Genomic DNA, 17,065 nt, shown 5'->3' with positions numbered 1-17,065 from the left:
ATGGGAGCAGCCAACAAACTCCTTCACCAAACACTTCCAGGTTGCCACAGGTGCCGCTGACAACACTGCAATGTAGAGCTTGCATCCCAAAGCTGAGGACAAGGCCTGGGTGGGAAAGGAGGAAGGGACATCTCTACCTTCTACCTGTCTCAAAAACAGACATCCAGGCAAAAGCATTAGGTTGCATTTCCAGTTTTTAGAGTGTGAGTTTTTGATACAACCCTCAAAGAGCACATCCTCTGCACAACTCAGACATGGTTTTCAAGTTGACCAGGTACCAATGAAAACACACAGTTAAGAAAATACGCTCAGAAAAGCAGAGCAGTGACACATCCTTGTTTGAGAAACCAAAGGTTTGACTTGATAATCTTGCAGGTCTTTTCCAGCCTTAATGGTTCTATGATTCTATGACCTACTTCTAAATAAACCTGGGTCTTTGCTGATGTAAAAAGAAGAAACCCAAGCTCTCCGGGCTGCAGATATGGCTCATCTGAACTGGTTTCTTGGCCTCATTCAAAACTCAACTCTTCCACCTCTACTGCTTCCCATCAGCCTGTCCTGTGCCTGCCTGGCAGCACCTCACCACCCTTGCTGCCTGTGCCTCTCCTGCACCAACCATCCAGACCTCAAAGCACAACAGTGAGGGTCGGCCAGCTCTTCAGGAGTAAACTCTGCTTAATCCATCCCAGCTGCTGCAAATTCTTTCCTCAACGTAGATTCAGATGGAACCTGGGCTGCATCAAAAGAATTGTGACCAGCAGGTTGAGGAAGGGGATTCTGCCCCCCCACCCCACTTCGGTGAGATCCCACCAGCAGAGCTGCCTCCAGGTCTGGGGTCCAACATTGTTGCCCTGATTCTGAACCTGAGTGAGTGTGGTTCTCTCGTGTCCCTAACGGCGACACAACACCAACAGGATAAGGAGCTGCTGGAGCAAGTCCAGAGGAGGCCATGGAAGCCCTCTGCTCTGAAGCTGAGGGTGTTCACCTGGACAAGGCTCCAGGGAGACCTCAGAGCCTCTTCCAGTGCCTAAAAGGGCTCCAAAAGAGCCAGAGAGGAACTCTGCACAAGGGCTTAGAAGGACAGAACAAGGGGGAATGGCTTCCCACTGCCAGAGGGCGGGGTTAGATGGGATACTGGGAAGAAATTTTTGGCTGTGAGGGTGGTGAGGTCCTGGCACAGGCTGTCCACAGGAGCAGCAGCTGTCACAGCCCTGGCACCGTTCAAGCTCAGGTTGGATGGGTCTTGGAGCAACCTGGACTAGTGGAAGGTGTCCCTACCCATGGCAGGCAGTGGAACAAGATGAGCATTAAGGTCCTTTCCAACCCAAACAATACTACGATCCCTCCCCTTCCTGGGCATGCCATCACCTCCTTTCTTGCCCAGACTGGGGGGGCTGGTACCCAGGAGGGATCCTGAGCCTCCAGTCTTCTCCCCAGCTGGGACACTGTGAGCAAACATCCCCCAGAGCCACAGCAGCTCTGGACAGACAGGCCCCTGTGCTGTCAGACTCAGAAATGATCTCCAGGGCAAAAGCTACTGACAAAAGGTGTGGGGAATTGGAGGTTAAGAATAGATTTACATTATTGCTCATTACTATGTTCTTTTCTCTACGGTCTAGCTAAGGCCTTTGCTCTCTGTGACTCAAATGTTTTTGGTCGAGTGCTCCTGCTCTGCTCTCACAAAGGCACCTGAACAGATGGAAGAAAACAAACCACCGCAGAACAAGCTCCAAAGATGGAGTGTGCTGCCAAAAAACATAACTCAAAGTTTCAGCAAGAACTCTCTCCCCTCCCTGGGATCCTGGCTGTAGCATGGCAGCTAGTGACTCAGCTAGCAGCTGAAAAGAAGGTACCTGAAAAACAGTGACATTTAAAAAAATAATTCTAGAGCTCTTACTAGGAAATTCAAACAGGTGAGACACACAAAGAGGGCATAAAGAGATAACCTGCTGCCCATGCTGGGCTACAGGGATGTCTCAGTTGTGTCATACCAGTGATCAGGGATAGCCTTCTACAGCACAGGCAGCCACAAAGCTGAAGAACAGGCTGGTTCTGGCACAGACCTGCAGCCTGCTCAAAGCTGGGGCAGAAAAGCAGCTTCTCCAGCCTGGCCTAGAAGACTTCCATTTAAGAGGCTGAGCCAGGAATTTACTACTTCTATTTAACCAAGTGCAGCAATGCCTATTTATTTATTCATTGGGGAACCAGATCTCCAGACTCTGCACAGGTACGTGTCCAAACAAAGATGCAAAAGAAGAAAGAGCAAAATCCAAAAGAGCAGTCAGGCTCCTAAGGTGCTGCTCAGGCAGAACTGAGGCTGTTGCTGAGCTTGTTCTCCTAAACCCCTGCAGACCTCCAGGTGCTGAGGACCCTGCAGATTGCTGGCATTGTTTTCCCTGAGGCTGAGCACACACTTGTACACAGCGCAGCCACAAACCCCTCTGGGAGCAGCACCAGTTTGGGCTGAGCTTGCACAGGGCATGACATGTGCCTCACCCTTGGTATTCCTGCACTTGCACAGGACAGAGGTCTCTCTGAAGTGATGTTGTGGTTTCTAGGATGTGTCTGATAGAAGACTCTTAATAGGTGAAAGACAACAAGTTACGTTGGAGTTGAACCCCAGCTGGGTCAGCTCTCTTCCCAGCTTTCCACAGCCTCCAGATCTTGGGCTGTGGGTTTCAGAGCAGCTCTTCTCCAGGGAGGGAGCAGAGGAAAGACATGCCTTAAACAGAGAAAACTACAGCTAAAGAATGCTGGGGCTCCAAACACAAGCGACCACCTCAGGAAGAGCGCAGGCTGGCTGTTTACATGGCTCATAAATGTGCACTGAAAAGACTTGTAAGCTCCAGATGCAACTGGGAACAACTTGTGGTCTCCAAGGTTCTCAAACAGAGCCCTGAACCATGAACAACTTCTACCCTTCTCAGGGCTCTATTCAGCACCTGCCCAACACAAGGAAAAATTTGGGATGCCATATGAATCATCGAATCATTAAGGTTGGAAAACACCTCCAAGGTCATCAAGCCCAACCTCTGACTGAAGCTCATCATGCCTACTAAACCATACAGCAAAATGACATTTCCACTTGTTTTTTGAACACTTCCAGGGGTATCATCACCACCACTGTCCTGGGTAGCCTGTTTCAAGGCCTGACCATCCTTTCAGTGAGGAACTTTTCCCAGTGTTCAACCTGAACCTCCCCTAGGAGGTTCCCTCTCCTCCTGTCCTTGTTCCCTGGGAGCAGAACCCAACCCCACCCTGGCTGACCCCTCCAATCAGGGAGTTGTGTAGAGCCAGAAGGTCCCCCCTGAGCCTCCTTTTCTCCAGGCTGAGCCCTTCCAGCACCTCTAGTTGCTCCTGGTGCTCCAGCCCCTTCCCCAGCTCTCTTCTCTCGGGACACACTCCAGCCCCTCAATGTCCTTCTTGTTGTAAGGGGCCCGAAACTGGCCCCAGGATTTGAGGTGGGGCCTCAGCAGTGCCCAGCACCATCACTGCTCTGGTCCTGCTGGCCACACAACTCAATCCAGCAGCATGGAGTGAACTTCAGCTTAGCATTTCTGAGCTACACAGAACCACATGAGTTCTTTAACACTGTTTGCTAAGACTTCAATAAAACAAGAAATGAATTCGTTCCCCTGAACCAGAACACTGCAAGTTTGGATCAGGCAAACACACACTACCACTAATCTGCAAAAGAGAGGGGGAACAGCACAATCTGCTCCTCTGTTTGTAGAGAAACAGGAGCCACAGCCAGGCACACTGACATCAAACATTCCCTCAGAAAAGCATCTCTGGGAGGACAACCCAGCTGTGTGCTCAGGCTTCTCCTCCCAACCACCAGCTTTCTGCTTGACGGTGGTGGCTGCAGGGAGGCAGGAAGAGACGGAGGTGTGTGTTGATGCTGGCCAACACTTACACAACAGTTCTCAGTGGGGAATAAAGGATACCACAGGCTGACACGGGCAGTCTTATGGCTTAAGGTCTGCATTTCCTGACTCCCAATCTAGTAGCCTCCTTCCAAACCAGATGGCTTCAGCCTACATCTCTAACCCAACCAAGCAGTGGGGCTCCCCAGCCGTACTGAGGAAGCCAAGCAAGTTTGAGCGGGGGAGTTCTTTACACAAAGCACAGCAAAAGGGCAGTTGGAAGGCTCGGAGCAGCCGGGAGCTGAAGGCTGTCCGTGGGAAGAGGAGAAGGCAGGTGTGATGAAGCAGAACCATCCTGTAGGTACCGCAGTCCCTTTTAAGGACGGGCCTGACCAAGCTCTGCAGTTTTGGATAGGGCTTCTTGGCTTCCTCTTCACCAAAATGTGTGAATTGGTTTTGCCAGCACTTAAAGGCGAGTCATAAGGCACAGCAGGTTTGGAGACTTGTTTTCTTGTTAAGTCAAAAGCAGGAGCTCTAATAGAAAACACAAAGTACCAGGCAGCACTTGCTACTTCTGCCTGCAACACATTCCTTTCCCCTTTAGATGAGCATCTGCCATTCAGACACATCTTATCCCTCCCTCCCACAGGTCTTGAATTAAGTTATTTTTCACCCCACCTCACCCTTACAGATTAAGTTTTTACCCCACTTCACAGCAAAACTTGCTTTTAAATTCCATTTCTTCAGCTGCTGTAAAAACCCACCTTGTTTCTCCAGGTCACAATTTGCTCTTCATGCTAGGCACTTCCAGCCTTCTTGCACTCCCAGTTTTCAGTTTAGAAAAGATTAAAAATAAATTAAATCTTTGTGTTTTAAAACCTGGGAGTTCAGGGAGCCACAGTATCTCTCTGAGATTGTTATAAACATTAAATCTCATTGCCTGTGGAAGCTTGTGCATTGCCATCCCATCCATACAAAACCAGAGCCTCCACATATTAAACCAAGTTCCTCCCAAATTGCCACATTTCTCATTTTCTTTAATAAGCATTTTCTGGCATTATCAGTCCAGAAGCCACTTGCTCAAAAGAGTGTCCCAGATAGTTAATCCACCAGTGACTCCTGCCCAGTACTGAAATGAAAACAAACATCCAACCCTCTGAGACTACAGAGGAGAACGACTGTCAGCAGTTCTCTACCATCAAAATTAATTTAAGCCTGAAGAGATGATGGGTTGGGAAACGGTATCGTGGAATTAAAAAAATCCATATGCATATCAAGCAGTATGAGGCTGCAGCCTCGAGTTCTGGAGCCAGTTTGGGCACCACAAGATCAGAAGGATCCAAAGCTGTTGGACACTGTCCAAAGGAGGGACACGGAGCTGGGGAAGGGTCTGAGGAGAACCTGAGGGCACTTGGCTGGTTCAGCTGGAGCAGAGGAGACTGAGGGGAGGCTCCTCGGGGGCTGCAGCTCCTCCCGAGGGGAGGCAGAGGGGCAGGGGCTGAGCTCTGCTCTGGGACAGGGACAGGAGCCCAGGAAGGGCTGGAGCTGTGTCAGGCCTTGGGATGGAGCTCAGGGAAAGGTTCCTCCCCCCGAGGCTGCTGGGGCACTGCCCAGGCTCCCCAGGGAATGGTCCCAGCCCCGAGGCTGCCAGAGCTCCAGAAGCGTTTGGACAACGCTCTCAGGGATGCTCAGGCTGGGATTGTTGGGGGGTCTGTGCAGGGACAGGACTCAGTAATCCTGGTGGGTCCTTTCCAGTTCAGGATATTCCAGGAATCTATGAAAAGTTACAAAATGCAACACAATATCCACCTCCTGAAAAACTTAATTGTGTTGTAATGTAAGTCAGAATTACAGGGGAAAAACATTAAGCAAAGGCAATTGTTAACCTTCCAGATTTCAGCTCTTACCACTGAACAAACAGTCCTTACCAACCACAAAAACCACCCCACAACATGTGCTATTTAAGCCCCCAAATAATCCCCACCTGTTAGGCAAGAGTGAAACCCAAGGCCTTATTTCTGAATTCCACCTCACCAAGTGTCTGTAACTGAGCATGTCATTAACAGTGACAAGCACAGCTTTGAAACTTCAGCTTCATTTTCTGCTCTCTCTATCCCAGCTTTGAAGTCAGGGACTATTTTCCATCTCTACAGTTTGCATTTCTGCCAGCAAATGCTCTGCGTTTTGTACACTGCCCCCGTCAACACACAGCCAGCCAGATGGAGAGAGCAGCACCCAACACGTACAGAGAAGAGGAAAACTGTCATTTTGCAGATGACACACAGTTAAAAGTGACATTTAAAGAGAAGACAAACGGTTTCAGGTATTACAGCTGCCCTCTCGGCTGCATGTGGGACTGAGCACACCACCCCTTCATCCTGGCACAGGGATGCAGAACTAGCTACACTGACAGAAACTGCGGAATCAAGAACGCAGAGAGACAACAAGTTCCACATCAGCATCCAAGTGGAGTGACTGTGACTGCTGAAGTGCCATAAGCACATTCAGGGAAGAAGCACTCAGCCAGAGGAGGTTTTTAGCCAGCTCCCTCCCTTTGAAAAATGCAATAATGGACAATTTTATACTGAAAAATTCACAAAATCTGGGCCATCAGATGTGCAGAGAAACTACAGAAAGAAAAACTACTGCAGCATCTCTGTCCTCAGCTGCTGCATGCTGCTCAAAGCAGAGGTTTTGGCAATATTTCCTTGTGTCTTAGCCTAGGTCACAGAATGTGCAAAACATGACAAAGCAGCACAAAGACAGGAGATTCTCCCTGATCTGCTAGAGCAGTTAACAAATCCAGCACTTCTGAATTGCAGAGGACTCTTCCCTCTCCCCCCACTAACCCACGTGGTAAATGCCATCAGTGTCACAAAGCCAGGGCGAGCTCCAGTTTGTAGCCCTATACTGGGAAGAGAGCTGCACATCCTACAGGAAGACCCAACCAGTGGCCATGGCAGGCTCCAGCTCATCACCTTCACTTTACTTTGTGCAATGCACACGTGTGTTTCGACGCCTTATGCCAAGCCTTAAGGTTTTTCTTAAATCCCTCAGTTTTTCAGGACCTCAAGTAAAATCAAAGGACACCAGAGGTGACAACTAACTTACGCTGCTGGGCTGACCCCTCTGTGGGATCCGCTGTGGACAAAGTAATAACAAAACCAAGTAGGCTGCAAGGGCAGAAACCAGCCATGTCCCATCTCAGCTGTTGTGACTCCCAAGATTTTATCAACTGTGTTGACAAAGCAGGATATGCCACTGTTGGTGGCTGAGGTCACCTGAACTCTGCCAGAGTTCACAAGCGTTTGGAAAATGCTCTCAGGCACTTTGTGGGATTCTTGGGGTTTTCCTGCGTAGGGCCACGAGCTGGACTCATTGATCCTTGTGGGTCCCTTCCCACCCAGGAGATTCTATGGTTTCTGGCACTGTGGTCTGCTGGGAGCCTCATAGGACTTGGGAGATGGGTCTTGAGCTTTGAAAGGACTTCACAAAACCTCTCAAAACTTGCCAATTACATAAAAACACTCAAATGCTCTGAAACCCCTCTGAGTTGTATCAATGCACTGACCCAAACTGCTCCCACTCAAGTTGCTCAAATTGGTGCCAAGTGGCCTGAATTACCTGAGCTCAGACAGCCTTGAATGAGATAAAAATCCATACACAGCCATTCTGAGCCAACTCCATCACTGGAGGGCTGACAGGACCAGCATCGAACAGCATCTGAAGCAGTGCTGTGACTGTACTGCTGCCCAACTATAACTGGTATAAAATCAGGTAAATTCCTAGAGATCAGGAGGATGCTGTTAACGTGCCCTTAAAAGAGAATCACAGTCCCATCCACAAATCAGGAATTCCACTCCAAAAAATAATTGAGTTAAATCACCTTGAACTCATTCATCTCATGCACAGAAACAACACTGTTCCACTGTACTGTTGGAGAGCTATATTTGATTTTTTTTGGTAGGTAATAAACAGGTAAAGAAGCCTCCCAAGGTCACATGATGCTCCACAGGTTGACAGCAGTAAGACAAAGGTGGTCACCCCCTCATCAGCACCTTGAGCACACATGGCCAGGATATTTTCCCATCCCACAGGAAAGGGAAGAGGGAGAGCAGATTAAGGTGACCTACATTACTCCTGCTTTAAATATACAGGAGAATTGCTTTTATTCTACCTACCTCATTCCACCCTGTCCCATACAGGGCTGGCAAGAGCCCTCTGCCCAGGTAGGATGAGCAGGTCAGGTGAACTCAGCCTTAACCAGGGAGGCAGAAAGCAAGTCTGGGCATCAAGCTTGAACTCCCAAGAGACTGACTTTGCAAATAGTGTTCTTTCAATGGAGATGACAGACGTTTCTGTGTGTCCTCAACTCCATCAGGTTGCACTTCACCGATCTCAGTGGTTGTCTCAGCCACTGGAAATCTGGACCTTCACTTACTTGCGGTGACAGAATATAAAGCAGCAGCTGAGAACAGCAAACTCCAAGGGAAAGAAAAGTCTAACTAGCAATTTAAACAACATCTTGTCAGGCAGCAAATGAGCAGGCAAAACAATCTTGACTAATTCTACTCTTGCAGAAGCACAACACAGTCACTAGCACAGTCTGACACATCCAAGACACCCATTTTGAAGGGCAGCATACTGATGTGCCCAAAGTCTGGGTCACACTAAGGACAGGTTCCCAACACCAGCCCTGCTAAATGACTGTGAACTCAGGTCCCTGGCTCCAGAAGCAGCAGAACTCTTCTCCTATGGAAAAAACCCATGAAACAGCTGGGGAACTACTCTGATTTACTAAATTCAGTGAAGGAGTAGAGACCCAACTGGCTCCCAGCCCAGCACTCCTTTCCTCTGGTGAGCTGTATTTCCTCCAGGAGATGGCTGAGGTCAAAGCGCTACCAGAACTTCTGGAAAAGAAATTAGGAGGTGCCTGCCATGGTACAGGAACGCAGACAACTTGAATGTGAAGAGTCAGCAGTTTGACAGAGCTTTGTCTGAAAAAGCATTACTGAGTTCAAATGCAGAGTTAATAGCTGTTGTGCCTAAAAAGGCCCTCAGAGCATGAGAACTCATTTTTTGCAGAAGCCACCAAGAGCCATGCAAGAACTCCTACAGGAGAGCAGAAGCAGGAAAGCTTTAACAGCGGCAGCCGGAGCACACGGCAGAAGCCAAACCAAACCTCATTCCCCTGCGTGGCTGGGAGAGGTGGAACATTATGCAGTAAAGCGTAAAGGAGCGTTTGAGCTCTGTGGAGTCTGACCAGTCTGACCAAGCTCCCCACCAGCCATGGCGCCAGTGGCACGGTCCCAGCAGTGCTGCTGCATTTTAATGACCACAAACACGGCAAAGCTGCCCTTGTCTTGTAATCCATTAATTCCTCCCAGTTCACCCAGAGCTGTTTCACCCAGAACAAAGACAGAAGCCTGCCTGTGCTGTTCTCATGCTCAGCTAATCTCCAGGCCCTTTCAGTCATGGATGAGGATCGGCCTGGGCTGGTCTTGTGACAAACCCCAGGCCATGACCTGGTTCCCTTCCCTGGATCAAGGAGTGCCTTGGGCAGCAGGAGCAGCTACAGTTGTGCTCCTGGGATGCGGGCCCTTGCCTTTCAAACACTCCTCATGCAACAGGCAGGTCTTCAATGATGAAGGCAAACAGCTGGTTTACAACTTCTCTTTTCCCCCAGGAAGTCTTCCCCACCCTCTCTAGTAGCAATTTCTGCAAAGAGAACATGCAGATTCTGCTGATTACAAAGGAGACGAGGACTAGGCCCCCTTGATGAGTCTGCAAAGCATTTATACTCCTCACACGGAATGCAAACTGCACAGGCAGTGGTTGGACACAGCAAAGTTTGTTTCCTGCAACTCCAGATCCAAAATCAAGACGTTACCCAGAGGGACAGCACTTCTCATAGGCATCTCTCAAAGGTGCAGCTGTAAAGAACATGCCAGCTCCATGCCATCAAAGGACACAGCTCTTCTGCACATATGGATTATTCCAGCCTGCTTCTGTGTAACAGTAAATATTTAAGAGAACCCTTCACATCACACAGTGACTCCCTAGCTGTACACATTTGTGGTTTTTTCAATAGAATTAGGAAAGAGCAGTAGGGTTGCTGCAGCTGAAAGCTTACAGCTTTCAAAGAAAGCTGGAAGAGAAGCAAAGGGACTCGCAGCCTCTCCCCAGAGCTGTGAGATAAAAACATGTCATGGTAAGTGGTGACCAGCAGCATGGGCAGGGCTGAGAACACTGGGGCAACCCGGCACATAGCCAGCCTCAGATTTCCTCCCCACCACAGCATGTCCTCTGACTCAGCCTGGTAATTCACCACAAGCCAGTGCCAAAACCCACATGTAAGCTGAGGAAGCCACAAGAACACACCATGGAAGACGATGACACTTAATTAGGGGTTGACAGCATTTTCTGCTAAATATGTGGGTGAGGAGATAAAGTAACAGAAAAGCTGCTCTAATAACTTTTAGCTTTTTAATTACAAAAAAATGCTTTCCAGAAAGTCTGGAGGCTAACCCAGCTACTGGCATCACTGAAAAAGTCACACAAACAAGTGCCAGGCTGCTTAGGAACTGAGTATTTTGAAGACCTACCTAAGAAGGAAAAGCCCCAACATCACCTTATGATCACTGGCTTGTGCAGGGCTCTTGGAGAAGCTAGGCTCCTGTTCATAGACTCAGTCTGCAAGTTCTCCCCCAGAAGAGGTGGAGAGCCTGGGAGAGCCAGCAGCTGCTTTCCCTTCGGCACATGCTCCCCAGGCAGGCAGGTGAGCAATGCTGGGCTCCACTGAGATTTCTGCTGATGGGGTCCAAGACCAAGCCCACTTCACACAGGCCACAACTTTGGTTTTTTACATGACCCTCTTGCTTCTTGTGCTTTTGTTTCATTTCAGCATTGAACAGTCTTTGGCTTCCAGCCTTTGCAGTGCCTTGATTTCCCTCTCTGCTGTGCTCACAGTCTTTTCCTGTCTGTGACTGCATTCCTGTGGCAGAAGAGCTGGCAGCAGGGGCTCAGCATGGTGTGTGTGTCCTCATCCCAGCATCAGAGGAAGACACAAGTGGCTGCACAGGCACCCTCAGCCAGCAGCAAACATCCAGACCACGCTTGGCCAGAAATTTTGCTTTGCCTAACACTTACAGAACACAACAGTACTCTTCTCCTTTGAATTCCTGCACTCACCACGGATTTAGAAATAATAAAATACCACAGAGGTATGTCTACCTATCTAACAGTAACTACTTTCAGGGAATCCACACCAAACTACGGCTTTGCACCTGCACAATGGTTCTGCCTGGTTCCACAGACATGATCAGACAATCAATCTGATATGACTAAAAAATTACGCTGTTGGGCACATTCACGAGGTGAATGCAGGCATGGGAGATGGGTGAAGGACAGCAACATTGTCACTGGGTTATTAAACAAATCAAAGGAGACTATCAGAGATCTTGGTTAGAGGCTTGGAAAGACTTAATGGAAAAGGAAATACCCCACTTTGGCACCTGCTGTTCTGCTGCTATTTATGAGTTTCAAGGCCAATCTGGATGGGGCTTGAGAGTACCCTGGTCAAATGGAAGGCTTCCCTGCCCATAGTAGGGGGTTGGAATGAGATGGTCTCTTCCCACCCAAACCATTCTTTCATTCAATGATTAAACATTCTGTGTCACTTCTCCCCCAACATAAGCATCTTGGAGAAAAGGAGGTGCCAAGGCCTCTGGGCCTCTGTGTAAAACCAGAGAGTGTGTCCCAAAACCAGCAGTCTGCTCCAACACCTGCTGCCTCCACCTTCTTCCCTGGGACCCAGGGGAGATCTGTATCTGTGAGAGTGCACCCACGGGATCAGACCATCTAGGGAAGGCAGGACCTTCTTTGGCTCCCACTTTCCGGCAACCAGCATGCCAGAGGGAGCATCTCCTGCTAGTGACATGGCCAGCAGTTCCCTCCCCATGCAGCAGATGGGAGCATTAAGCGTTCACTTCCACCTAAACAAAGCCAACCCCTCTTTGCACTGGGATTAGTAAATACTTCCCCCTCCCACTCTGTTTCTGACATTCCCCAGTGCAGTGCAAAAGGTGCAGTGATTTCTGCTTTTTGAGTTATAAGTTAATGACCCCCACATACCACCTGCAGTTCCCACATGCACAGATGAACAGATCTCATACCACTAGGGCCCAGCAAGCACATGGTACCGCATGCATGTCAGGAGTGAGGAACCTGCCAGGCCTCTAGACATTAATTATGGTACATGGGAATACGCTTGGCAGCCCAGAAGGATGGATGAGAATAATCAAACACTGACAAAGCTGAAGCAGCAAGTGATGAGAAGAGCTCTCAAATCTTTGTCAGGGTATCACTCAGCCATGGCAGGACTACTTCTGTAGTCAACTGGTGCTAACTGAAAGATGTGTCCATGAAGGAACAGAGTGCTGGAATTCCTGCTGCAGCTTTTCAGGCTGTAACCACCTTATATGGGAAAACCATATTTATTAAGATTGTGCATCTGGCAAGAGCCCATAATGGTCATGTCAGAGAATCACTTCAATAATAGTTCCCAAATTATACACTGTTCATAGTGTAGAGTCCCCAAATTATACACTAAATCCACTCAGGTCATTCCATGAGGAGCTCTTCCAGAGAGGCCCATGTGCCTCCCAAGTGGGACGAGGCAGCGGCAGCTCTGCCAGCCTCAGCCCCAGCAGTGGCGGAATGGGCTGTTGTATGAAGGTCAATGCCAAATGCTGGTCAATGAAAATGAGACCAATCATTCCCTGCCTTGTGCGTTCTCGGGGACTCGTTCTCCAGCCTGCCCTGACACTGATACAGGCGGGCTCAGCATCCTTTGGGCAGTGCCCACATCTCCCTGCTGTACACACTGCCCTTCCCAGCTCCCAGGCTCCATCATCCCAGCTTCCCTGCATGCTTCCAGCCGATTCATATCTTAAAGAACAATTAATTTGCCAGAGCAGCCTGAATTCTATTTTCATTGCCTTCCTCCTTCCCTGCAGCTGAGCTGTGACTTATTGACTGTGAAGTAACTGCAGGGTCTTTAAGAGTTCAAGGCGCGGGGTGTTTTTCTGCCTGTTCCTGCCTGGCTGACTCCCTCTGTAATCATCCTCGCCAGCACCATTTCACGCCACAGAGGCATGTGACATCCAACTAAGCTGTGAACCATAATCATGCTGGGGATGATGTTTACATTTGATTTTTTCTCAAGCTGATAAGCTCTCTTCAATTTCCCCTCTCCATCGAGTTGGTATGAATTGAACTGCTTATGCCCCACAGGGTGGAATTCTTCTCTTATCTCTAATCTGCTCACTGAAAAAATTGCTTCTAGCAACCCTTCAAAAGTCAATTCAAAGTTATCACTGCTAAGAGGGAAGAGCTGCAACACTGTTCCTGGGCTGTCGCAATCAACGCTCTCCCGGTGCTTTTTGGAGACAGCCACACAGGTGCCACCAGCACACAGCACACCTGGCTGGGGCCAGGATCCTCATTTTGCTTCTTCAGCCAGATGTACAGCAAGACAGCTGCCCAACATGAGTGTAAATCCTTGTTAAATCAATTGAGCTTCCTAAAGCATTAGAATCGAACCTTGAAGAACACATTGGAGGCTTCTGCTCCAGCTCTGGATCATAAGTGATGGGCAGACTGCAACCCATGCAACAGGAGACCTGACCAATGGAAATGAATCCAATGTCAACTCTACTTCCCCATTAATCTGAGAATTCCCACTTTAGAAAGAGATGGTGGAGGCCAGTTCTGCTGTCCAACACTTGGACAGTGCCAGTTCTTCTGTAGTAACAGCTCTCCCGTAACTCAAGCACCCCGGAATAAAAGGTTTCCAGACTGCACCTGGCTAGAGGGATGGTGATGCATCATTCACTTACCCAACCATCCCTGGGGATCAGGGCACCCCAGCCTAAACACACACAGTACTCACCTGTCACCACACAACACCATACCTCCCCACACCACCTCTTCTCTTCACCAGAACCCTGGAGCAGCCCCTTACACTCCCTGCAGTCCCTCCCCATGAGGCATAAGGGTACAGATTCAAGGAGAAGGCACAGCAAGCACCTGCACCCATTAGATTTTGAAACACCACTGTAACAAGTTGGTCACAAAACTTTTTAAAACTCTGAAGCCAAGGTCTCAGCACGGGATGATCTGGGCCTCTGTGTACATGAATGAGCCCTGGGGCTGGCAATAAGTGAGGTTCTCTTCTCCAAAGCATGAGATTTCCAAAAGTTCCCTTCAGAACACTCTATACCTTAAGCTGATCTACTGCCAAGGTCTCCCTGACTTGCAGCCCTTCTCCATGCAGTTTTGCTCCTGTACCAGACTAACTGGTAATTTTTCTATAATTACTGAGGGCTTGGGGAGGGTCTTTGCGGGCCTGACCCACAGTCTGGATTAACTCTGCCACGTTGTTCAGGCAGAGCACAGAACGTAGATGCCTCCTCTCCAGCCAGGAGCCAGGCAGCAGGTTTCAGCCGAGCTGGTGATCCTTCATCAACAGCACACACAGAGAACTGAGCACAAGGCGAGCAGCATGCGGCGCCGGTGTAGGTGGGTCATGGGCACTTCAACACCTCCACACAGCAGCAAAGACACCCGCATTATGGGGATTTGTCACTCAGTTCGGACCACAGAGCACAGTGATAACACCAGATGTGCAGCACAGCCTACCCTGTGCGGGTGCAGCCGTGCCTTCCTGCAGCCCACCAAAGGCCACCTCCATGCCCCAGGGTTTGATCATCTCCAGCAAAAACTCATTTGCTGTTGTGCACATTGTCCCCAGCCCCTCAGGAGCTCCAGCTGCAAGTGCAGCTGAGGCCAAGTGACACAATTTGGACGCTACCCAAGTGAGGAGTAAGCAACTTGACTTGAGAAATCAAAGCATCAGTGAGATTACTGGCTCCATTTCATCTTTCTTACTATCAGCACAAAGTAAGACAGCCTACAGGTTCATAAACTCAGATTTACTTACAGAAGAAGAAAAATATATGGCCCCTGCTTAAACCCTTCTTGATCAACAGTTTCTACTGCCTAGTCCTGAGCAACAACCCTCTATCCTCCCCAAAACCCAGATATGTGACAGAGAAATCAGAAGGACAAATGATATTTTAATTGTTCATTGGTGTCGGTCCCCATGGCAGAAGGGTGGAGCAAGATGGGCTTCAAGGTCCCTTCCAGACCAAACTGTTGTGTGACTCTGATCAGCAAGAGGTTCTCTCTCACTCCCTTGGCATCACTTGCCACCCCTGCCCGTGCTGGAAGAACACTCCCAAAAAGAAGTCCAAGGGTGTGTGGGAGCACAGCAAGCAGCCTCGGGAAGGCAGGCCGCAGGCTGCCAGCCCCTGCATTTCTTTGCGGGGCCGAAGAACTGCAGCAGAACGGCCAGGGACAGCTTCCCTCAGCCTAAACCTCGGCACCTTACCCAAAGTTACACACTACACCCACACCCTCGCCGCGGCAGATGACATCTGTGAAACAAGCACGGCTTCCACTGTAATTAGCTAGTTCTCAGAAGACCTAATGATGCTCATTTAAAGGCCTGATGACACGGAGATCGCTGTCATCACACAGTCAAACCCTCTGAGCACCCCGGCCTCCGGCAGGTGCCCGGAGCTTTGCATCGCGCCTGCGGAGGAACGTGTCAGCCCGGCAGCAGCGGGGCTGAGCATCACGAGCGCGGTTCAGCCAGCAATCCTGAGGCTGTTCATGAACTAGAAATAATTAGGCAGCAGCACAGGCGGGGGCAGGTGCACAGGCACAGGCCCACGGATCCATCTTGCCACTCGGGAAACCCAGACCTTCCGCTAATGCCGCTGCCGGGCTCGGGCTCGCTCTGGGCCCCCACAGACGGGTTCCCTCCGGCGGGAGGGACCGCGGCCGGCAGCAAAGCCCCTGCTGCCCGCGTCTGCCCGGTCCCCCGAGCAAGGCCTCCACCCCGACCGTGTGATCGCCGGGGAGCGACCCCCGAGAGGGAATGGAGCAGGACGGCCCCGCCACGGCCTTGCAGGCCCAGCCAGCGCTGGTTTCGGGACTGGGAATAGTGCCGGCGGTGGGCGGCCTGTGCCCCGCACGGTGGTCTGGGCGTCGCCGTTGCCCTTCGCAGCTCTGAGACTCCCGAGGGCAGAGACGGGGAAGGCCCATCCCGCTGTCCCCCGGTGTCCCGAGAACTGAACCATGCCGGGTCCGCGGGAGAAGGGGGGAAGGGAAGCAGCAGTTGGACGGGACCACGCGGTGTCTGGGGGGGGCGCACTCCGGGGAGTGGGGGGGCTGGACCGAACCACTCCGAGCGCACTGGGGGGGGGGGCACGGCCGGGGTTACGGCTGGGCTGAACCACTGGGACCCGGCGGGACACGGGGACACGCCGGGGCCCGGCCGGGTGGGGGACAGCCAGGGGCGGCCCCCGGTGCTCGCGGCGCGTTACCTCCTGACGCGTCCGGTCCCCCTACGCCGGCCTCCGGAGTGATGGCACCGGCACCCGCCGCGGCCGAGCCCTCCGCCTCCTCAGGCACCTCCAGCTCCATGGCGGCCGCGGGCAGGCGCAGCCCCGGGGCAAGACAGGCCCCGGACAGGCCAGCGCCCGCCGCCGCACTCCTCCCGGGTACCGGCCGCGGCGCGGGGGACCCTGGGAGCGCCGTGGACCATAGAACGCGGGTGGCGCCGCGGCCAGACACGCCCCGAACAGTGCCGGAAGCACAGCGGGGCTTTTCCGCCGGAGTTAATTGCGATGTGGCGGAGGGCTTTCGCGATAACCGGCGGGCAGTGGGATTCGACGGGGGGGTGGGGGAGGGATAAGGGAGGCCGCAGCAACTCCCGCCGATGCCTCACGGTGCGGCGGCCGCGACACCTCCGGTGGAGGGGGAAACACCACAGGGTCGGGGGCGGGGCCTGCGGTCACCATGGCACCGGGCGGGGCCCCGCTGGGGGCGGGGCCTGCCTGCCAGCTGCCATGGCAGTGGAGGCGGGGCTCCCGGGGGCGGGGAGTCTGCCTGTCGCCATGGCAGTGGAGGCGTGGCCTGTAGGCCCACTCCAGCGGGGGCGTGGTTCAGGCGGAGGGGCGGAGTCCGGCGGGGGCGTGGCCGGCACGGCACGGCAGAGCCCGCGCCCTCCGTCCCGTCGCGGCTCGGTTCCCACAGCTCTGCCCCCGCTGGACCGGGGCCCTCCAGGAGCC

The 17,065-nt window shown here is 51.5% G+C and overlaps 1 protein-coding gene across 6 annotated transcripts in view; it reads right to left on the bottom strand.

Annotated features, from left to right (window-relative positions):
* PIP5K1C (phosphatidylinositol-4-phosphate 5-kinase type 1 gamma) overlaps nt 1-16,627 on the bottom strand; it is a 52,564-nt gene extending 35,937 nt beyond the window's left edge. For 5 of the 6 annotated variants that reach the window (XM_066205918.1, XM_066205915.1, XM_066205916.1 and 2 more), the window contains exon 1: nt 16,319-16,506. In XM_066205918.1, the coding sequence (XP_066062015.1) occupies nt 16,319-16,418 (100 nt within the window). In that variant the 5' untranslated portion in view covers nt 16,419-16,506. Of the gene's footprint in view, nt 1-16,318 lie in introns of all 6 variants that reach the window. The other variant, XM_066205921.1, reaches the window with a different exon arrangement.
* Between the last annotated feature and the right edge of the window lie 438 nt (nt 16,628-17,065).

Source organism: Chamaea fasciata, unplaced genomic scaffold (assembly GCF_029207755.1).
Source record: "Chamaea fasciata isolate MVZ Bird 193981 ecotype frontalis unplaced genomic scaffold, bChaFas1.0.hap1 SCAF_28, whole genome shotgun sequence".
NCBI classification, from domain to species: Eukaryota; Metazoa; Chordata; class Aves; order Passeriformes; family Sylviidae; genus Chamaea; species Chamaea fasciata.
Note: the sequence above shows the minus strand (reverse complement) of the source record. Positions and strands in the feature narration are given on the sequence as shown.